This window comes from Canis lupus, chromosome 12 (assembly GCF_003254725.2).
Source record: "Canis lupus dingo isolate Sandy chromosome 12, ASM325472v2, whole genome shotgun sequence".
NCBI lineage: Eukaryota > Metazoa > Chordata > Mammalia > Carnivora > Canidae > Canis > Canis lupus.
Genome location: NC_064254.1, coordinates 5,395,502 through 5,419,073, shown reverse-complemented (window position 1 = coordinate 5,419,073; position 23,572 = coordinate 5,395,502). Strand labels below are relative to the sequence as shown.

General features: G+C 45.9%; 1 protein-coding gene across 5 annotated transcripts in view; it reads right to left on the bottom strand.

The window, feature by feature from the left end:
• BRPF3 (bromodomain and PHD finger containing 3) overlaps positions 1 to 14,216 on the bottom strand; it is a 34,803-nt gene extending 20,587 nt beyond the window's left edge. For 2 of the 5 annotated variants that reach the window (XR_007401116.1, XM_035698064.2), the window contains exons 1-6: positions 14,064 to 14,216; positions 9,029 to 10,505; positions 6,111 to 6,267; positions 3,426 to 3,557; positions 1,138 to 1,266; positions 531 to 843 (exon numbers count right to left, since the gene is read on the bottom strand). Coding sequence is in view for 4 of the 5 variants with exons in the window: in XM_035698064.2 (XP_035553957.2) it covers positions 531 to 843; positions 1,138 to 1,266; positions 3,426 to 3,557; positions 6,111 to 6,267; positions 9,029 to 10,479 (2,182 nt within the window). In the remaining variant the exon portion in view is untranslated. The remainder of the gene's footprint in view (positions 1 to 530; positions 844 to 1,137; positions 1,267 to 3,425; positions 3,558 to 6,110; positions 6,268 to 9,028; positions 10,506 to 14,063) is intronic. The other 3 variants (XM_025418575.3, XM_025418572.3, XM_025418573.3) reach the window with 3 other exon arrangements.
• Between the last annotated feature and the right edge of the window lie 9,356 nt (positions 14,217 to 23,572).

Here is a 23,572-nt window from a genome sequence, read left to right as displayed (position 1 = left end):
GCCTTGGCCCTGGTGACACCACTGCCCAGAGGGCAGCCACAGGGACAAGGTCAGAATCTGGGAAACATCTGCAGGAAGCAGTTCACAGTCATAATTACAGGCTCTGTGGAGTAGGCACGAGGCAGCCAGAGTGCGGGTCTCAGAGACAATTCTGTTTTCCTGATCCTCTACTTACACTCTTCTGAAAGAGCCACATATAGACTAGTATTGCACTCTCTCTGCCCCATGCTCCATGCCATACAGAGGGTATCCAGAGGAGGAAGACCCCTGCTAAAGATTGAGCTTTTCAAATAGACAGCTAGTACCTAATTCTCTTTCCTACCATTCCAGAAACACTCAGCAAATTAAACTCTAACTCTTGGAATTAATGCAGCCACAAGCAGGTATATCCCAGTTTGTGCCTACCCTCAGCTCTCTTCCTTGTGTCTACCCTATATAGCTCCAAGGCCCACCCCAGTCCCTGGCTCTCTAGGCTCCATCCCTGTGCCTCCTCCTAGTCCTTCTTCTCCCCACCCATCCAGGCTTCTCACCGTCTTCCCAGGAGAAGCGGTAAAAGTCCTCCAATTTGGGTGACTCAGGCAAGTGGGTGCCCCTCTCGGGGTCATAGCCGATGTTCTCTGCCTGCCGCCGGGCATGCCGCAAGATGGCCCCTCCCAGGTCCCGCAGACGGACAGCTGCTCGGTGGAAAATTGTGTCTTTAGCATTATACTTCATGCAGTTGGTAACTATAAGGTTAAAGTCCTCCTCAAACTCCTCCAAGGTGCGGTATAGATGAGACTCCAGCTTCCGCCTCATAGTAGAAAAATCCATTGGCTTGGATATGAATTCCAAGTAATCTGGAACCTAAACATATAAAACCTGTACAATTACAACAACCATTTACTAGCCAAACAGGTGCACCCTTCACCAGCACTCTTGCCTCCCCGTTTTCTGGTTTGGCACGCTGGCTCAGTCAGAGCCCCAGGACCCTGGCCCACCCCCTGGCCTGCTGATCCCTCACTATGGGCAAGTCTATTAGCTGTGCCAGAAACCCCCAGGTTTTGTCCACCCTGTGGCCCAACCCCCTTCCTGGCCTACTCAGACCCTGTTTCCAGTTCAAGAGGGGCTCACTGCTCAGGAAGTGGTGAGGGAACTTGCCTCACTCAGGTTGACAGGTTCAGCAAAGATGTGTGCCGGATCCTTCTCCTGCAGCAAGTCCAGTGTGGTCCTCAGCAGAACATTGAATGGCATCAGCTCCAGCTCCATGGCAGCCTGCTGGATCTTGACCTGTGCAAAAGGTAGAAAGAGATCAGGACGCCCCTGCAAAGAGGCACCAAACTTGTTCTTCATAACCTGACTTTCACCAATCACATACCACACATTTTCACAGGATATTAAGCTAACCAGTACATGAGGAGTGATCACCCAACCCTCAGCTAGAAATAATGACCAACAGCTATCAACCACTCTATAAATGTTCCCTATGTATCAAGCACCATACCAAAACTTAAAAAATATTTAACATGTCCACAGTCCCTCCCAAATGCCAAGTAACACTCTAAACATTTTATTCAATGTAAGTATATGAGGTGGGTACAGATGAGTTATTTTATAAAGAGGCAACCAAAGCACAGCGAGACTAAGTAATTGACTGACCCAAGGCCACACTGCCAATAATGGACAGAGTAGGGACTCAATCCCAGACAGTCTGATTCCACAGTGTGTGCTCTTCACTACTAAGCCATACTGCCTTCTCTACTTGCATTACTCCGGTTAATCATCACAATAATCCTGAGGGACAAATGGCTACTATCCCCATTTTACAAATATGGAATCTGAGGTTTGGAGAGAGTATGAGGAAGTCACTAACCCAACAAGATAGGATTTGAACCCAGGACTGACTTAGTTCAAAGAGCACACTGATGATATAAAATGTGACCTGGGCCAGAATTCCCACTTAGTAAGCTAATATTGATCCCACTGGCCCTTGGGGCATCTGGGTTGGCCTGGGATAACTAGGGCCTCTAGGCTCACCTCCTCAGCCAACGTAAGTGTGATTTTCTATGTATGCCCTAATGTGAAAAGGCTATGAAATGTTCCTTCCTCTTGGTGACATTAAAACAGGCCCACCTGCTTCCTTTTCCTTTTAATTTATCTGAACCAGAGGGAAGAAGAAAAACTCAGCTGTCAGACCAGGCCTAGGATGGTGAACACAATTTAAATCCATGGAGAAGATCCTGAGATGCCCTCCATGCCACCCAGACATGCTAGGTATGGCAAGAGCTGCCTAGTCTCGGTGGTGGAAACTGAGGTTACAGGCTCATGCTGGAGCTCAATGGTGAAGTAGGGTTTGGAGAAAGAGAAGAAGGAACGTCTTTAATCCAGGCCTCTGAAGCATGCAAGTAATAGTTGTTATTCCTAGACTGGAGATAACAGTTTTGGCTTGCCATTCATTCAATTAATAGCACTTACTCTCTGTGATGTGCAGACTGTGCCAGTGGACGCTTCAGGGAAGCAAAAACTATCAATAATGATCATGACAGCAGTTGACACTTCTATAGCCCCTACTACATGCCAGGCACGGCTCTAAGCCCTTTATATATACTAAGTCATCTCTTCTTCACAAGCTTATGATGTAGGTTCTTTTTTTTTTTTTTTAATTTTTATTTATTTATGATAGTCACAGAGAGAAAGAGAGAGGCAGAGACATAGGCAGAGGGAGAAGCAGGCTCCATGCACCGGGAGCCCGACGTGGGATTCGATCCCGGGTCTCCAGGATCCCGCCCTGGGCCAAAGGCAGGCGCTAAACCACTGCGCCACCCAGGGATCCCATGATGTAGGTTCTATTGTTACCCTCATTTTATAATCAAGGAAATGGGCATAAAGAGATTAAGCAACTTACCCAATATTACATGAGCACTAAATGACAGAACCAGGATTTAAACCCAGGTAATCCAGTGCCACAGCTCATATTCCTAACCCCTGCATTACACTACCTTCCTCAACATTCCTCAGACTTAGATGCTTAGACCCTCCTTGGCTAGAGCTTGGAAAATTTAAATGATTAAGACCGTAAGTATTTTAAGGGCCAAGTGAAAACGCTCTCAGAAGCTCCCAGCAGTGATGACCATCAGAATGGCCTGAGAAACTTTTCAAAATACTTAACACCAGATTCCCTCTGAGATTTTGAGTCATAAATTCCAGGGATGGGGCCCAGGCAGATGATAATGAGCCTCCGCATGAGGCCACCAGAAGCTGAATCCGCAGTTAGAAGCCATGTGCAGCACCATACCCAGTACAGACTAGCAGGTCTTGGAGCCCACAGTGATGAGCAGGAAGGGGAGGAAGCAGACACCAGGCAGATCTCCTGGCTTTCTCCATGCCACACTGACAGTAGGAGAAAAAGATCTTGAACAAAAGCCCTGAGGCTGGGGGATCTTCCTCACCTGTTCCCTCTTGAGCTTCTCTCTTTTCCGAATCAGCTCAATCAGCAGCCGCGCCCGCTCCAAGTCGTGCCGGAGCTTCTGCCAGTATTTTAGCTCTTCCTTCACTGCACTTGTCTTCTCGTCCTGCTCTCGCTGCAGGAAGGAAGGGAGAGGAAGGAGTTGCTGGAGGCCCGCTTCCTGTCCAGAGCCCTTTCCCTATTCTAGCCTCACAGGGCCTCGGCAGGTAAGGGCCCCACACCCTGGCTGACCCATGTTCCTGAGAGCCCTTCTGCCCTCTCTGCCCCATGCCTTTCTCCTGCACTCCCTTAGCCTTCCAGCAATGCTTCTTAACTGCCCCACAATAAGCACCACTGGAGTGAGAGCTGGGACGACTTCCCCTCCTCCTGAGGATACCAAGGGGGGTGGTGGAGCTGTGCCCCTTAGGGCTGGAAAAGAATTTCAGAAGGAAACCAATACCTCGAGGTAGAAAGAATTTCATCCTAAAGCTGCCACTTGTCTAAAAAACAAAGTAAAATTCTTATTACCAGCTTGTACTAGCTGGCTTGAACATACTTTAAAACACTACAAGTACTCAAAAAAGTGATTCCTGCCCTAGAAAGAGGTTAGAGTTGGGGGAAGGAAGAGGCCCAGGGTTGGACACACAAGGGCACAGTAGCATAAACATAATAAAAACCCAAAGGTAAACTGAATATAAAATGTTGAGAAGATAAATAAAGAGGATCTGAGAGGGTTGATTTTAGGTCAGGGAAGGCTTCCCACAGAAGCAATCTTACTAGGATTTCACATGTAGTGATGGACATAGGTGAACAAAGCAGTAAGAAAGGCCTCTGCTAGAACCAAAGGGACCACAGGGAAGAAGTGTGAAGGCAGAAAAAAATGACTCTCTGCTTGGTAAAAAAAAAAAAAAGAAAGAAGAAAGAAAAAATGGCCCGGCCAGAGCAGAGAGGCTGGAGAACCACAGTAGCCAAGGAAGCTCCAGGATTTAGCTGGTAAGAAGCTTCAACTCCAGGCAAAGGAACCTGCATGTGGCCTGCCAGGAGAGGGGGACTATGTTCTGGAAAAGGAATAGATTCTGGAAAATGGTGTGTAAGACAGTATCAGTTGAACAGCAAAGAAAGAATTAGAGGCGGGAGACTACCCGAAAGCTATTGCTGAAATTATGGGAATTTGGGTGAGCGGGTGAGCTGTAGAATGGAGACAAAAGACCATATGCCAATAAACTGGCCCCAAATAGCATAAGGGATGATTAACTGTGTCTTGTTATGGAGGAAAGAATCAAAAGTAACTCCAAGATGGGGAATGTCTGAGGTCAGGAGGCAGAAGGTTCCATGTCAATAATGGGCAGGGGTGCCTGGGTGGCCACCCAGGCAGTTAAGTGTCCAGCTCTTGATTTTGGCTCAGGCCATGGTCTCGTGGGGTTGAGCTGCATGTCAGGCTCTGTGCTCAGTGGGGAGTCTGCTTAAGGACTCTCTCCCTCTGCCACTCCCTCTGCTCTCGCTCTCTCAAATAAATAAATCTTTAAAAAAAGAATAATAATGGAGAAATAAGTTTACCAAGAGGAAGAAAGATAAAGAATTCAGTTTCCGATATCTGAATTCTAGGAAACAACATCTACATGGACATCTGCAGTTCCTTTGCCCCAGAGGGACTACAGGCAGAGAAAAGGGATGAGGACAAGAAATCTGGAGCTATTACCACGCTTATTTACAACTATGAGAGTGCACGAGCTCTCCCAGCAAACGGGCAGGCATCAGAGCCCTGGGAATGTTACTACTGAGGAGTAACAGGTCAAGTCAGCACAAGGTGCAGTCAGCCAGGTGGAGAAGGAGGGATATGGGGTCATGGAGAAGCTCTAAGAGTGATCCATGGTGAAAATGCAGCCCATCGGCCACTACGGTGAGAATGTGAGGTAAGGCTTGCTGGGCTGGGAGGAGGTGGTTGACGTTCCAAAGGAGGCTACAGGGGAGCAGGCAATCCTCCCCACCTCAAGGAGGGAGGAGACACAGACTTACACTTCAGGACTTTAGTTACAAAAGGCAAAAGTGAAATCAGACAGAACTTAGAGGGCATCAGAGTCACGTAAATGATTGCTTCATCTTTGCGGTGATAGTGTGGAAATATTTAAAGGCAGAAGTAATGGAGCAAGTGAGGAGGGAGAAAAAACTAAAGACGGTTAAAAAAAGGGGAAAAAAAAAGTCTCTCAGGAGACCTCCAACCAAGGTTCCACGGCTAAAAGGTCACCACAACTGGCCAGGCTCTGTGCTACAACTTAGATGGCACATTTGCATGTTTTCTACAAAACATTTTCTGGCAGATGTCAGTACAGTGTCTTAAGAAAAATGCTCCTTGTCCTAATTTATGCAACATGGCCACCTGGCCCTCATTAAACCCATTTTTTCCTTTCTGCCATGTCTACAGGTTTTCCCCACATACTTGGAAGTTGGGCTTGCTCTCTACTCTCTTCTAGAATTTGCTCCAAAATCAACCCTCTCCCATCCAGGAGGAGCTGCTGTCTGGGACCAAGAGCTCTACAGTGCTGGAGGTCGTTCCTGGGAGATGCCATCTGGAAGTGTGACTGCCTATTGACACAAAGGCTCTACAGAGGGCTCAGGGAGTGGTGACCCAACCATCCCTCCTCCTCCTTCACTCTCCACCTCCTCCACCACCTTCAATCACTTCACCTACCTGCTCAGCATTTCTTTGGGACTGCAGGTGGGAATGCAGGCGTCGGATGAGAGGGACGCCGTTCCGTGCCTGCCGCTTCAATAGCCAATAGTTGTGAAGCCGCTGTATGAACTGGTTTTTCCTCTGAAAGGAGAGACCACTACAGATCTTGTTCAACCTTGAGTAGAGGCACAGGGAAGTGAAAGACAAGGTCAGTGGGCAGCCCTGATCACAGCCTCCTCTTCAGACCCTAGCTCATTTCTGAACCTTACATATGAAAGAAGATGGAATCAAGTGGCCAATTGCCTCACCTCAGAGAAAGGCTTTAAAAAAAGAAAGCAAAGTTAAGCAGCTCGGATTCAGCATGTGATAGATGTATCACTTGATTTTCCACCCCCCTATCTTACAGTCCTGATTCTCCAGAAGAACTCTCTCCCAGGAACCCTGTTTCCTGTGGTCCTAGACTCCTGGGAAATAGGCCTGTGCCCTGAACTCTTGATATAGGCAGGAAAAGAGAGCAGGAACTTGAGTAAGCTATGGGCAATGTGGTCACTACTTCCTGCGCCCTGTGGCTGAGGGTCCCCCCAGACCAGAGAATAGTCCACAAGCAAGCTGGAAGGAAAACTAGAAGTACGCCAGGCTATGGCTCTCTGAGCTCAAATGCAACACTTCAGAGCCGTCTGACCTCTGGTTTTTCATTAACGATCTCAGCAGCCTAAAAGTGTCTAATTTTGAAACAAACAAGAAAAGAAAAAACTGGATAAGAGGACGGAGAATCTGAAAACTTAGCTGGCTCAATTAACCCAATAGAGAAGTCTTAAGGTCAGGACTTAATAATATGTGGCAGGTGGGAGAGGTAGAGGCAAAAGGGGAGGGAATTAATAAGAGCCTATAATCTTTATCCTAATAGTCCTGTTGCAAGGTGGGTAACATCAGTCTCATGGTAACAAAAGATGGAAAGGCAGCTTAGGAACAGAGGCTGGATGAACTGTCAAAGTCACTAATGTGGCCAGAAGGATGGTGGAGCTGAATGGGATTTGAATCCGTGATCTCTCTGCTACAGCACCCTGTGTCCCCAAATTGGTTATTCACAGAGTAAGAGTAATAAGCAAGGCCTCAATACTCCTGTTGTGTGCCCCCCACTTTTTCTCTTCATCTCTATCCACTGAAAGGAAGTTAAGTGCCCTATGCATTTCCACAGACATTCTTGCCCCAAAGCCAAGCTTACAAAATCAAGATCTAAGCCTTTCCCCAAAGAAGAAATCCCCACCAATGCCCATGCCAAGCATACCTGCCCAGATGCAGGCAGCCCCCTCCCTCTATAACCTCTTGGCCATGGAGTGTCCCCCTAGCATTTGTGTAGGTAGAGAGAGGAAGAAGAAGAATAAAACAGCAGCAGCAGCCACCATTTATTGAGCGCTTACTATTTACCAGGCACTGTACCAAGTGCTTTATTTATATCATCTCCTTCATTTCTCACAACAACCCTATGAGGTTCATTTAGAAAGAAATAAGGCTCAAAGAAGTAACTTGCCAAAAGTCACACAGGTAGTTAGCAACAGGAGCAGGATTCAAAAGCAGGTTGGTCTGTTTTCTAAGCCAGCATGCTATGCTGACCCCTGTAAGACACATCTATCAGAGCAGATGTGACAACCAAAGAGACTAGTCCCAGGGCATAGCCACCCTACAAATGTTTCTAAGCATGGACCAACTCAACATCAGAGAAGAGCCTACAACAGCTCTGTGACTACAAGTCATTTCCAGTTGACTGAATTCTAATTCCAGCCATAGTTCGCCATAGGAGCCTCTCCCTCCTGCCCTTCTCTGCTCTTTTTCTCCTTCCCAGACTGACAAGTCTGGTTGCCTGTTCCCCTTACAACTCATTCCCTGCTACCCTCCAGCACTCACTTCTCCCTATCCTTTTCAACAAGAGAAGGCAAACAGCAGGAACAGAGACTGATGGCATCATGAGCCCCAGCTTGTGGTCAGGTTCTATAGCTTCCCACCTGGTTCCAGCCCTTTGAACAGGACTTGGCATATAGTAAGTACTCAATAAACACCTCAGTGAATGAACAAAGGCATGAACAACTTTACCTCCTGTGGCTGCAGATTCTTCATCTGGGGGTGTGGGAGAAGGTGCAAGGACTACATTAGATGAATAATTTCCAATATTCCTTTCTGCTCCAACACTGTATACTTTCTAAAGAATATCACCCTTGAGATGAGCTTCTACTGGAAAATCTTTCCAGTCTCTTGCTTTTCTGCCCTCCAACAGCTACTTCTCTGATGGTTAAAAATAAGTACAATGGTCTCTCTATAAGACTCACTGGGGACCAAGGTGGCTTAGCTATACAACTGAACCAAGTGATCCTTTCCCCTAAATCTAGAAGCTTCTCAAGAAGAGAAAGATCATGTCTTCCCCACACCACCACTCCCTCACACAAAGTCCCCATCATTCCCAGACAGAGCTTTCTGGACAGCAGTCGTGTGGTTCTCACTTCTATCACCACAGGAGGTTTTGGTAACATATGTGGGGAGTGTTTGAGACGGTCACAAAGACCAAGCAATGAGGGAGGGGATGCAAATGGCACTAACGGACAAAGATCAGGGATGCTAAACATTGAGGAATGTATGAGGCAGTCCTAATAGTGAAGAATTATCCTGTCTCAAATGTCACTTGTGCACCTGTTGAAAATATTGCCTTAGACACCCTTCACCTGGGTTTCTAAGCCACTTAACTGTCTCACCTTAAAGCACAGGAAATACATTGCTCTCAAGGCAAAATCAAAACCACAAACCAGATTGGGGCCCAAAGGAGAAGGCACAGAAGAGAACAAACATTCACCAACCATGCTTGGGGAAAGAGTTCCTGGCTCAGGGCCAACACCAACCCAAGAAGAGACTATCAGTCCACGGGGAGCCCTCCTGGGCAGGCTTACCTATAAGAAGGTATCTGTGGGACAGTGACCATGGGGACAGTGGAGGGTGTATCTCGGCTCACTTCCTCTGGCTCCTTCTTGATCTTCTGCTTCAAAGCCATCTTGTTCTTCTTGGGCAGTCCCTTGAGGGGGCCACCTACCCCACCTTGGCCTTCATCTTCCTCTTCCTCTTCCACCTCTTCCTTCTCTTCCTCCTCTCCACACCCCTCCTTCAGCCCTTCCTCATCCCCAGCCTCACTGAGGCTTCCAGGGGAGTCACCCTTCCTCCTAGTAGTGGCAGCACCTGGCGGTGAGTGGGCCTCACAGTAGGCAGTCTTGCGTACTGTGAAGATGGTGCCATTGAGGCTGGTCTCACGCATAGGCTCAATCTTCATGAAAAGCCCAGCCCGCTGTGCACATGTCACATGGAAGGCCGTGTAGCAGTTCACCTTATGGCACTGGATGGCTGCCCCCAGTCCCTTCTGCTTGCAGATATAGCAGGTTAGTTTCCAGCGGGCAGGTGGGATGTTGTCGATGCCCTCAATGGGCTCCAGGAACACGGTGTTAGCGAAGCAGACTTCAGGGATCCAGATGGCACACACCACGTGCGCCCAGTGCCCATCGCTGGTCTGTTTGAAGGCGCCACCCTTATTGGGGCATAGGACGCAATCCACAGGCCGGGAGGGAGATTGTAGGCAGCAGCGACATAGCCACTGGCCCTCAGGGATATAGGGGACACCATAGCACTCCTGGTGTACAGCAAGGTTGCAGATGTCACAGAAGAGAATGACATTGCTATTGTGGCATTCGTCATCCAGGCACACACAGCAAAAGGCGTCTTCATCAATAAGTGACTGCTGGGCCCCACTGCTGCGACTCTCCAAGTAGGACTCCTTCTCAAGCCGGTCTACCAGCAGCTCAAAGGTGTCTGCTGACACCACACTATGCCCATCTACACGTCGCTTCTCGTTCACCATGTCCAGCCAGGCAAGGTCCTCCTCATCCATGTCATACTCTACTTCGGCATCCAGGTCTTCAGGTGGCTTCTCGATGTAGCGATAGTAGGCAGCAGGCAGTGGGGGTGCTTCTGGCTGGCTGCCTGAGTCCACCATGCGAAAGCTGGGTTGCGGGAGGTGGAAGGAAGTGCCAGATCCATGTTTGGAACAGGACTCCTTCTTCTTGCCCTTGGAGGAGGGTTTTTTGGACTTACCAGGGAACTGAGGCTGCTCACTGTTTTCCTTGTTACTATTGCATTCGGTAATATCCTGGGCGGTCAGCTCATCCTCTGTAATGATTTTGAGTGGGTCATAGATGCCGATTCGATGCAGGCGTCCATCAATGTCCACCTCAACGATCCGCTGGGCCTGGGCATATGTTAAGGTCTCCCGAGTAGGTGAACACTTCAGACTGTAGGGGGATGGGGAACGCCGGCCCTCGGCATTCTGCCGCGACTTCCGGCGCGGCTTCCTCATGGCACCTGGGAACCAAGGGGACAGGCCTATGGAGAGACCAGGAGGCAGAGCTGAAGGTTCAGGCATGCACTCATTCACCCTTCCATCTGATCGAGAGGCCACCAAGAAGACTGTTTCCTCTGTCTGAACATCCTGCCCCTCTGACATCCACACAACTTGCTCCTGCAAGTTTTTTCACAAACACTGCTTCTCAATGAGAGCCTGACCACTCTTATCTAATACTGCCAATCTCTTTCCCTCACTAGCAATCTCTCATTCTGTTTTATTTTTCACTGTAACACAACACCATTTTTTATTATGCTATGTAATTTACCTACTTATCATGAATGTTTGCTTCCTTCCACAGAAATGTAAGCTCCGTGAGGGGAAATAATTTTGTCTATCTTGTTCACTGTTGTATTCCCAGCACCTGGATGGTGCTAGCTCCTAAGTTAGCACTCAGTAAGTATCAGATGAATGAAAGGCAAAATCCAACATGCAAAAAAAAAAAAAAAAAAAAAAAATTCCAACATGCATGATCCCTGCCATCTAGGTGCTCCATCTAATTGAAGGGACAGAAAAGTAAACAGATCATTACAACATGGGAGACACCTAGAGTTCTAATGATGCATGTAGGCTGTGTAACAGCTAACTATGGAAAAGGAGGGGGAGGTCAAGGGTTCAGAAAAAAAGGAAACAAAAGTAGCATCCATTTTCAAGCTCTGTTTATGACCAGTGGCCCCATCAGAAGATCAAAAACTCACGGGTTGGGATGCCTGGGTGGCTCAGTGGTTGAGCGTCTGCCTTTGGCTCAGGTCATGATCCCGGGGACCTGGGATCAAGTTCCATATTGGACTCTATCTGGGAGCCTGTTTCTCCCTCTGCCTATGTCTCTGCCTCTCTCTGTGTCTTTCATGAATAAAATCTTAAAAACAAACAACAACAACAAAACACCTCACAGGTCTAAAGCCCTCTCCCAACCCATATTACAATGATCAGAAACCCTATCCCCTGAACCCAGGAATGAAGAGGTGAAGGCACCTGAAATGTCTACTATGTGCAGGCTAAAGACTTCAAACTATCCTATGCAGGTTGTCTCTGGAAAAGCCAGCATTCAGGATGCACTGACTAGTATATCTAAGCAGAAACACTAGAAGCTCTGGGAGTGGCCCCAAGTGGCACTGAAGTTTTAAGTGGCCTATCTGGGATCCTCATTGGACCTACAGCTAAGGTGATTGGGGCAATATCTGAGATAAACTCTTAATGCATTCTGTTACCTCAAATGTCCCTCTCTCCCCCAAATACTTATACCTACCCTACCCTTATGCAACAAGGAGAAATGATGTGGGAAACTTTAGGAGAAAGCCCTAAAGTTTCCCACATCATTCTATGGGTAAAAGGAACTATGACAAGCTCCTAAGAAGCTGTGGTAGCAATTACTTGAGGCCATCACTACCAGGAAAGACATTAGAGGTATGGTACCCCAGGGTGCAGGCAGAGACTTGGAAAAGTACAACAGTGAGAGGATTTAAAAGAGAAAAGGAGATTGTCACCTTGGTTGCAGGATCTACCATCTTTATCTATAAAGCAGAGATGATGATGATAATTTAGCACACTTTTGCAGATTACAAATCCCTTTTACTTTTTTAAGATTTAAAACATTTTTAAAAATTAGTCTCTACCCCCAACATGGGGCTCGAACTCCTGACTCTGAGATAAAGAGTTGCACACTCCACCAACTGAGCCAGCCAGGTGCCCCAATCCCTTTCACTTTTTAACATTTCTCTCAACTAGTTTGGAAGGTAGAACAGATATCATCTCCATCTTACAAATGAAGAAACAAGCTCAGAAAGGTGCCACTCAACCCGAAGCTACAATTCAAACCCGGATCTCCTGATGTGTTGAACTCATCTCAGTGGGAAGAAGGACCACCATAGAGATGCCATGGTCTGGTACAAAACGAGGCTCTGGGGCTATCTAGGTTCTAATCTTGGCCCTGTGTGACCTGGAGAAAGTCACTTCATCTCTCTGGGCCTCCACACTCGACCAGTAAAATGAAAATGAAATCTATCCCTTAAGGGTTGCTCTATGTGAATAAGGTATTAAGATCTTCATTTAAAAGTGTGACTGAGGGGCAGCCCAGGGGGTTCAGCGGTTTAGGGCCACCTGCAGCACAGGGCGTGATCCTGGAGACCCGGGATCGAGTCCCACGTCGGGCTCCCTGCATGGAGCCTGCTTCTCCCTCTGCCTGTGTCTCTGCCTCTCTCTCTCTACCCCCCTCTCTCTGTGTGTCTCTCATGAATAAATAAAATCTTAAAAAAAAAAAGTGTGACACAAACAAACAAAAAACAACTTGGCTGAGGAACAGTGCCAGGCAGGCACACACCCCATTTGGAACAAAAGGCAACAGAATCATCACAGCAATTCTGTCCAGGTTCCAGAGGCCCTTGGCCACTACATGCCCGACAAATGCCAACTCGGGGGGGGGGGGGGGGTAGCCCAGGCTAACAGTCCTGCTTCATTGCCCCCAAGCCCTCATGGGCAGGGAGATCCTCGCACAGGCCTGAAAATCTGCCTCAACGCTAACCTCAAAGTTTTAGACAGAGGTTGTGGACCCTCCTTTGTTAAGGCGCTGTATATTCTTCTCCCTCCCTGCCACCTCCTTAGCAGCTTGGGTCAGCCGTCACCCCAGCAGCGAGCATCTGTGGAAAACCTCCTGGGTCCTGCCCAGCCTCTGGGCACCGGGAGGCCAACTCTGGAGAGGCGAGGGCCGCTGCTGAGGAAACGAGTTTCGCCCACAAGGAGCTTACAGTCCAGTTTTCTTGGCGGGAGTTTCTCAACCCACACAGCCCTTGCCACAAACACGCCTCCTGATACCCCAACGCCCCCAGAGGTCCTCTCAGCACCCCCGAGCCCCCACTCGCCCACCCCACCCAGGTCTCCGAAGGACGAGGAGTTTCTGCAATTAGCCTGTGTCCCCCGTAGCCCACCAGAGACTCAGGAGACAGGGAGCGCCCCTGCCAAGGCCCCTGCCCCTTTAAAGGGGCACCTCTTCCAGAAGAATCTTGACCCTTCCGAGGAGAAAGGAGGGAAATAACATCGCCTCCCCTGAAGGGAGGGGGCGAGCGCACCAGAGGCCGACTGACGCGGAGTCCGACCCTCACACAGAGAAAGCTAGCGCCAGCGAACCAGCGGGGCAGAGAGGCGAGCGCCCATTGGTCGCCTCGCCTGCCCGTCAGGAGAAACCGGGGGCCAAGGGACGCTCAGGGGGCGGAACCCTCCTCTGGTCTGACCAATTGGAGAACATGGCGGGGGCGGGACTCGGCGGCTCGCCAGCTAGGGCCGGGGGGGGAGGGAAACAAGATGGCGGCTGCGGGAGGGGGTCCTCGCTGTTCAGCTCCCCCCTCACCCGCCTTCTCCTTCCCCGCCGCCGCCCTCGCTCCGGGAGAGCGCTTCCGCGCCGCCCCCGCCTGGCCCGGGAAGCCCCCCGCTTCCCTCTCCCCGCCCCCCCCCGCGCGGTCCCTCGTCCTCCTAGGCCCCGCCGCCCCCGCCCCCGCCCCCGCCCCCGCTCCCGCTCCGGCCGGCCCCGCTGCCACCCCCATTACCTCAGCCGCCGGCCCGGCCCCACCGTTCGGGGCCCCTGGGCGCGGGCGGGCCGGCCGTCGAGCAGGTCGGCGCGGCCCGGGGCGCGGAGCGCGGCCTCCTCCCGCGCTGGCCTCCGCGGCCACCGCCGTGCCCCCTCCCGGCCCGCGCTGGGGCCCCGGCCCGGCCGCCGCCGCCGCTCCCGGGGGAGGAGGGGGAATGAAGCCGCCGCCGCCGCCGCTGCCGCCACGGAGCCCGGCCGAGGGGAGGGAGGGATCAGCCCCCAGGCAGGATCCGCCCCTCCGGCCTCCCCCCCGCCACCTCCACCCCTTCCCTCGCTCCCTCCCTGGCTCCGCGGGCTCTCCCGCTGAACAGGAGCGAGAGCGCGAAAGAGGGGGGAACGGGAGGAAAATCCCCCCGCCCGTGCCCGGCGCGGCGGCGGCGGCGGCGGCGGCGGCGGCGGCGGCCGGGGCGGCGCGGCGAGGAGCGCGGAGCCGCGGCCGCCGCCGCCACGGGGCACCGTCCCCGGCTCGGCCTCACGGTGGCGGTGCGGACGCGGCGGGGGCGCCGAGCGGACACCGGGTCTGCGCCCGCCGCGGCCGAGGCTCAGCCCGGCCCAGCCCGCGCGGGGCGAGCCCCACGAGGGAGCGGGGGCCGTTCCCGTGGTTGGGAAAGACGGGGATCCCTAACTCTTTAGAGCGGTCGCTCGTGCCCTCCCCGTGCCCCTGCGGGACAGGTGGCCACGGACCCCGTCCCCGCGCTGGAGGGCCCCTCCAGAGCTTCCGCCCGGCGGTCTCGGGAGCCCAGACGGGTCTGCAGTCTCCTAGGGTGCAGGTGCCCGCGCTGCTCCCCGAAAGTCCCCCTCCCTGCCCGGCCGCGCTCGGGTCCCGAGGACAAAGGTCTAGCGATGTCCATCCCCTCCGCCAGGGAGGGCGGCGGGGAAAGCCCGTCTGAGGTGCGCAGGTGAGCGTCTGTTCCCCAGAGGACGCGCTTCTGCAGAAACAGACCTGACTTCTCGTAGGTGCTATTCTCTCCCTTATGTGTTTAAAAAGAGTAAACATAGAAGTTTGACAGTCTACTTAAGGACGTCTGGCAACTCGTTTGTCACTGGAGACAGGAGCAGCACTCTCTCCTTAAACCTGATTTGGCTAGGAATCGGTTAATTTAATGCAATAAGCGGCTTTCTAAAAAAACTCTTGACAAATGGCAACCTCAGACTTTCAGATGTAATCAGACTGGCTTTTGTTTCGATAAGTAAATTTAAGGAGAGGAACACTCCTTCGGCACCCCCCCCCCCTCACGTCCCCTGTAAATTGGAAAACGTACCTCATATGACTGAAGTCTTAAGTACCAATATTTAATGATGTGTATAAGACATGTATGGATAGACTGCCTTTAAAATGTGAAGATGAATGACATATTTTGAAAGCGTTTCCTCTGCCCGCGCTGGTGGTGTAGCCTGGTGAGACTTTTTCACAATTTCTTGCTTGGTTCTGATGATCAAGGACACGGCTTCTAGAGTCAGAGGATGAAAGATAGTCTCAGGATCCAAGTCTTCCAAATGTTTAAACGGAGCATATCACCACTTTTGAAGTATAGATGTTCATTATCGCAAGGAATTTAAATATATTGTGTTTTGAATTTGAAGATTCGATGAAAGTAAGGAAAGCTAATTTGTACTACAAAGATGTTTTTCTGATTTCATGGTAGCACCTTGTCAAAGTGATAGCAGAGTGATAGCAAAAATTCTTCTGTTAACCAATTTTCTGAAAGAAAAGGGAGTGTCTCGTGGAGCTAAGCAAGGGCAGGGCAATGTTTTGAAAACTGATGCTGAAGGAGTATGAATTAATGTCAAGTGTTCTAAGGCTAGGGGGAATGAATAATCATTTGGAGGGAAGGTGTAGATAAAAAATGATTAATTGTGGAAGGGAAAGCCCCAGAGGCAAAAGAATATTACAATTACTTTTAGTTAAGGGGGGGGGGTGAGACCCCGAAGACTAAAAGAAACAAAAATACTGAACTTCAGTTCTTTGAAAATATGAACTATGTCCATTTATACATATGACTAGTAACTATTTCTTTCTCTTTTTTTTTTTTTGTAACTTCTATTTCTTGATAAATGTTCACAAAATTTATTTAGCACAGTTCCCATTTGTGTGATTGGGAACTATCTTTTTCCACTAAAGTTAATGAATAGATGCCTTGGGAAAATGCATTCGTTTCTACTTGCAACATTAAGTGTAAAATAATGATTTAAATGCTCTTGAAAAAGCATAGAGTTAATACATTTGATTTCCAGATCTTTCTATTAAAAGTTTTCATAGTAAGACCTTGTTCAATGGAGTGTTTCTCTTCTGTTTTCAACTTCCACTTTCTTAATGGCAACATTATGGTTGTCCTCAACTCTAATTTTTTGACATTTATTTTTGACATTTATTTATTTGTTTTTGACATTTGGGATTGGTTTCTGTTAGTGTTAACTGCATATATAACCAGTTCACAATGATGTAATCTTAAATGTAACATGGGACAATTATGTCATTAAAAACAAATTTGGAACATGTATCAAAAATCCCAGAGGCACTAAATTCAATTAACTTTAATCTTTAGCTATTTTAAAGAGTCTAAATTCACTAGCCCTCAGCTCTTCCATTAACGGTACAGCAATTAAGTTCAACAAACATGGGCACAAACCTTTGTTTCCAAATAGCAGTTTTTCAAAACTATGCATTTTTGAGTATAAACTAACTTATTTGGTGGTGTAGGAGAATGTTTTACCATTTAGAAAAGGAAACGTGAATACAAAAATTTCTCCCCCTCATTTTTTTTTTCAGCATCTCAGGATATTTTTGTCAATGCTTTATTATTATCATTAGTTTACCAGAGCAAGAAACCTCTGAAGGGTCAGATGCAATGCCACTGGATTAATATGTATGATGAGAGAAAATAGGCTTTGATTGATTCTTAAATTGTTTTTAATAGAATATTCCTTCCTTAAACGTTGGCCAAAAGTATGAAACCATAAATGGGAAAAATGTTTGAGGTTGTAACCATTGTGATATTTTTTTTGCCATAATGAAAATGGTTTAAGAATATAATGTTTGCTTAGAAAAAGGAAAAAGTTGGGTTAACAATAGGTTTTAAGTTGAATATCACACCTTCTAAATTTAATTCCATTCATTTATTCCGATAGCAGACACTTATTGAACGCCTATTATGTGTCCCATTCTGTACAAAATATTTGGAAAATAATGACAAAATCTCAACCTAAAAAGGGCCCAATGATCTTATTTTAATTTGCCTTGAGTAACATACAATCAAGAAGCAAGCTGGAAATAAGTAGAAAACACATGCAGGAGAAATTAGATAAGGCAGTGAACAGTGTGAAGCCACCATTATTCAAAAGGAAAATGGGAGGCTTTTTTTTTAGCCAGGTCCTAAATAATGATGGATGTGAATTGCTGAAAAGAGTGTAGAATAACGTTATTAGGTTGGTGACAGGGAAGCCCAGGCAAAGGAACAATATGCAGGGAATAATAAGGAAATTATTCTAGCTGGTCTATATGGGCAGATGTTAAGAAAAGGTTGAATTGGATATGGTGTATGGCAAGGGTATAAAGATAATAAGAATAATCCCTAACACTTATGTACAAGGTAGTATGCTTAGTGCTTTACGTACCGTAATATCAAAAATCTTTCTTGCACTTAGAAAACAAATTCAGATTAGTTTAATAAAGAAAATCTATTGACTCACATAATCAGAAAGTCCAGGAGTACATCTGGCTTTAGGCAAAGCCAAGAGACTCAAATTATCTCATCAGGATACTGTCTCTAGCTGTCTCTCAGCCAACCTGAACTGATAGCTGTGACCAGAAAGACATGATATACTCTGATGAAGTCTGGCCATTGTCTACTGCTAGGACCAGAGGACATGGGCAGGAGGTGAATCTCCAAAGGTACAGTGGGCACATATACAAAATAGGCCCAGTATACATGCCATTTCTCATTTATCAACCTGTTAACTCTATTATTATTATTATGGTCCCCATTGTGTACAGGATAAATCAGAGCTGGAACAGTATTAGGTAAATCAGGAAGAATTTACTATAAGTAATCAGGAATTATGACAATAAAAGGGCATTATCCAGAGTGATCAAAAGGATGGTAGAGGAGAAGGGAAAGGAAGATTCAAATCAGAAATCAGAAGATAGATCAATAATTTGATGGCTGATTGAACATAGGAACAATGGAGAAGATCATCTAGGTTCAGACTTAGGAGGTATTTACAGTGTTGCTACAATTATTGAAAATTAAGAGGTGGCAGAGGATTGCATAGGAGCCCCTGTTGGGTATGTGGGCCCAAGGACTGAGGAAATAGTTAGCTCAAGTTCTCTGAAGTCTCTTTTGATCATGCTAAAATACATAATCATTCAATAATTGTGAGCTGCAGGTGAGTTTCTATTTTATGCTTATGAAACCACAGAGGTGAAAAGGCCATGCTTTTAGGCCTGAGTCACTTCCAAGTCTATCACAGGAATAAGGCAAGTATGTTAATAAACATACATACAGCATATAAGCCACTCAGAGAGATACAAGCAAAATAGCATGAGAGTTTAGAGAAGAGAGAAAAGAGGGAAGGTCCTGTGAATAAGGTGCCATTTGAGCTCCACCTTAAAATTTAGATTGAGTGTCAACTGGGAGGATGGTATAATACAGAGTATGGACCAGCCTGAGCACCAGCATTAGCAAAGAAAGGTGAAAGGAACACCGTAAGATTGATTCAGGATACAGTGCAGTACCCCATTTAACCCAAAATTGGGAGATGTGAGAGAGAAGGCTAGAAAAGTAAAAATAAAGTCAAAGTGTGGGGACTGTTAGGGAACTGGTTGTGAAGGGGCAGTAGTCCCCGATGAGTTTTGGAACAGGTAAATGACTTGAATAGTTCTACACTCGAAGATCTAGTCGGGTGAGAAGAGTATGGTATAATATGGCTTAAATTCTCCATCTACTATGGCTTGCATTATTCGCTGTGGACTTGAATTCTAGCTAGAACACTTTTTATCATACACTCAGTAGAATGGTCAGCCACAGGCCTGAAAGTAAATATTTTGTGGCAAGTGTCAGTTGTTCAAACTGGTTTAATGTCTTCTCATTTCAGCCTTTAGCATTCCCATTAAATCCTAAATTCTTTTTCTTTTTAAATCCTAATTTCTTAATCAGAGTAAAGTCAGGATACCATAAAATATGTTATTTCTGTATTTTAGCAGGACCAGCCCAGCAGTTGCCATCTATCTGGTATAATTTTAAAGAGGGAAAATACACAAAAACAATGATACCTACTAAGCCAGAACCTGCGTATTACAAGATCCTCCCCTACATATATGTAATGGTTAATTTTATGTGTCAGCTTGACTGGGCCAAGGGATGCCCAGAGAGCTAGGTATGTCTGTGAGGGCATTTCCAGAAGAGATTAGCATTTGAATCAGTAGGCTTGAGTAAAGATCACCTTCACCAATGTGGATGGGCATCATCCAATCTGTTGACTTGAACAGGATAAAAAGGTAGAGGAAAATCAAATTTGCTGTCTGCTTGAGCTAGAACGTGATCTTCTGTCCTTGGGCATTGGGGCTCCTGGTTACTGGGCCTTTGGACTTAGATTGAATTATACCAGTAGACATCCCTGCTTTTCCAGTTTGCAGATGACAGATTATGGGATTTCTTGGTTTCCATAAACACTTGAACCAATTCCTATAATATCCCTATCTCTATATACATATACACACATATTTGCATGTATGTATATGCAAATATACATGTATTTTTATATATGTGTGTTTATGTATACACATACCTATATACACACATACCATTTCTGTGGATAACCCTGACTAACACAATATGTAAATCAAAGTTAGGAAGCAGTGGACTACAGCATATTAGAGAATTCCAGGATTAAAGTGTTTTAAAGTCCTTGAATTGTCTGGGAAAAGGGAAAAGTTCAAAGATTAATATTAGCCTTTGATTAGTCAAGAACACCTACTGTAATGTAAAGTATAATTCCATGTACATGAAATTCCTGAAAATGCAAAATCTATAGTGACAGAAAGATTGGTAGCTGCCCACAGGTGGAAGAAAGTACTAACTAGAAGGAGGCATGAGGGAACTTTTGGAAGTGATGGAAACAATCTGTAAGCTGATTATGGTGATGGAGAAACGTTTATCAAAAGTCTTCACACTACTGAATAGCTGTAGTTTATTTTATGTAAATTGTACCACAATTGAGTTGATAAAGAATATCTGTTTTAATTTTTAGACTAACCATTAAGAGAATAAAAATAAAGGACATAACTCACAAGCTAACAAAGAGAGAAAAGGGAATCATAAAATAACCACAAAGAGAACAAGGAAAAGGAACATAGTAAAGGTGGAACAAATAAGCAATGAAATGAAGGCACATTTAAACTCAATCTACCTTCTACACTGTAGTACTCTATCATGAGAGGGAGACATTTCCAGGAAAGTTTAATGATGGATAGTTAAAATATGTGGATTAAGCACATGCATTTATCCCCAAAACTTCACTGATATGTTAGTAAATGGTAAAAGAAAAAAACAAAAAAACAATAATGTCTGCAAGAACAAAAATGAGGGAATAGCAGATGAGAATTATCAATAAAATTTTGAAGAATGGAAGTAGGTGGATGAACAAATCAGGAAAAGCTAAAACAAGTCTGCAAAAAGAGCCAGGAAAAACCTGATTCATGGGGCACCTCAGTGGCTCAGTCCGTTAAGCGTCTGCCTTCAGCTCGGTTGTGATCCTGGGGTCCTGGGATGGAGCCCCATGTCAAGCTCCCTGCTTATTGAAGAGTCTGCTTTTCCCTCTCCCTCTGCTGCTCTCCCTGCTTGTGCTCTCTCTTTTTCTTTCTCTCTCAGATAAATATGTAAATAAAAATATTTTTTTAAAAAAACCTGATTTACATTAGACCACTAGAAAGACTTAGAAGTTAGAGACTACAGATAACTTCTGAAGAAGTGGTGGATGGGTCTGGTAACTGGGAGAATAGACCTGAAGTTAGAATTGGCTGAAAAATCTGTTAAAGGGGGAGTTAGATGCCAAATTTCCCCTCTACTCTTTGGACATTTACCATCTCAAGAAATTAAACTAAAGACATCTGGACTTGTAGACACAGTTTTTAACAGTTACTAAAGATGGCAGGAATGAAATGCCATTTTGAAAATGGGAGTTGAAATGAAGCTCTATGTAATGAATGGTGAGACAACCCTTTCTCCACCCCATTTCCCTTCTCAGGGCTGATAAAGAGGAAGGGAGAGGCTAGTACAAATTGCTGGCACTTGTGGTCCAGAAGGGGGAGGAGAAAAATATCCGATGAGAGCATTTTGAGCCAGTCCATTTTTTTTCAGGGGTAATTGAAAGAAGTATTTTCATGACATCAAAATCGTCAGTGACCGTGCCCTTTCCATCCCCTCATATTTGAGAATACTGGAAGCCAAGTTTATATGAGAGCCATGCTACTCCAATTGTTATCCAAGAACCAGTAGTATTGGCATCCCCTAGGAGCTGGTTAGAAATGCAGAGTCTCAGGCCCCACTCCAGACCTAATAAACTAAAACCTGCATTTTAGTGGGACTCCCCCTAGGTGATTCATATGCATATTAAAGTTTAAGAGCTATAGATTAGAGGATATTAAGGAATTCCAGGATTCGTCTCTGAAAGTAAAGACCATTTATGAATAGTGATGGAGGAACATATCTAATAATAAAAAAGAAATCCAACTTGCCATTTTTGCCTTATACCGAAACCCACCACATATCAAGAACTGCCTCACCCTACCCGAATACACACAATTTTAAATAGTCTTTTTAATTTAAACCTCTTAAAAGTTGAGAACTTACAGATAGATGAGAATAATCTCTTGAAAGAGTCTAAAACAAAGGAAAACAGTCAATGCAGAGAACCAAGAAATCTTGACAAATGAATATCTTAGCCTCAAAGAGTAACATCCATGAAATCAGAACATGATATTACTAGGGAGAGAGAGACCAAAAAAAGGGGGGGGGGCTTGAAATTAAAAATATGAAAGATTTTTATTATTTAAAAAACATTTCTTAAAGATTTTTATTTATTCATAAAAGACAGAGAGAGAGAGAGAGGCAGAGACACAGGCAGAGGGAGAAGCAGGCTCCATGCCAGGAGCCCGATGTGGGACTCGATCTCAGGACTCCAGGATCACACCCTGGGCTGAAGGCAGGTGCTAAACTGCTGTGCCACCCAGGGATCCCCCCAAAAATATGAAAGATTTTTAAAGATACAAGGGGACATTTGGAAGGTGAAGTTGAGGAAGCCTCCCAGAGAGGACAAAGAAATACAACAGTAAACGGAAAAGAGAATTTGAGGATGAATTCAGGGAGCCCAACATCTCCTTAATAGTAACTCTAAAAAGAGAAATGAGAAATTTTCCCGGAAAGGAAGGTAGTGAGTTTACAGAATGAAGGCTCCCCCAGTGATCTGGTACATTGAATGCAAAAAGGCCCAAAACAAGAACACCAGCACTAGAAAAAGGGAGGATCCTAGAAGCTTCTGGAGAGAAAAGGCAGATCTCATAGAAAGGACTAGGAGTCAGAATGACATCAAGCTAGAAGCCAATAGAATAACCCTTTCAGATGCTGAGAGAATATTGTTTTTGATATAAAAGTCTGTGCCTCGCCAAAATATCAACTGAGTGTGGAAATAATATAAAGGCATCTTCAGATATGCAAGTTCTCACTTATCTAGTCTTTCTCAGGAAGCAACTGAAAGATACCACAAAAAATGATGTGGAGAAAATAAGAAAAGTAAAAGTCACAGGATCTATAAAATGAGATCTAATATGAAAGAGAAATAAAAAGCAACCCCAGGATTATGGTGAAAGGGAATACCAGGGAAGAATTGTGTATCACCCCTAGAGCGCAACCATTGGAGTTAGAGGAAGCAGAGAGGACCTTGGAAACAATTGGAATGGATAGATTACCGGAAGCATTTGACCATATGACAGGAAGTTTTTCAGCACTGATGGAGAGTTTGCAGATGAATTTAATAATATGAACATACAAAATGAAAATTTTAGAACAAGCACTTACTAAATCTAGGAAAGACAACTCTCATGAAAAATGTAATTTCAGTTGAGCCAATGTGGCTCATTTGCAAACATTTATATAATGATAATAATAAAAAACAGAATAGGGAGTTAGCTAAAAATTATGATAAAACAATTTTGGGACTATGAAGTAAGATATCTAAGAGGGTTAAATCCTCATCGTCCATAATTGAAGGATAATGTATAAAATCGGAAGTCAAGATCCAAGAGTAAATGCATACTATTTAGAAATGAAAGATAAATACTGGCAAAAACTGCTGAAGTTTGTAATAGTTGCTTTTGAATTGGGAGAGCAGGAGTTGGAGTAAAGCAGGGATCTCTGGTTTTATTTTTAAGCCTCATAGTATTATTTGACTTTCTAAAACTGTGTAATCTCA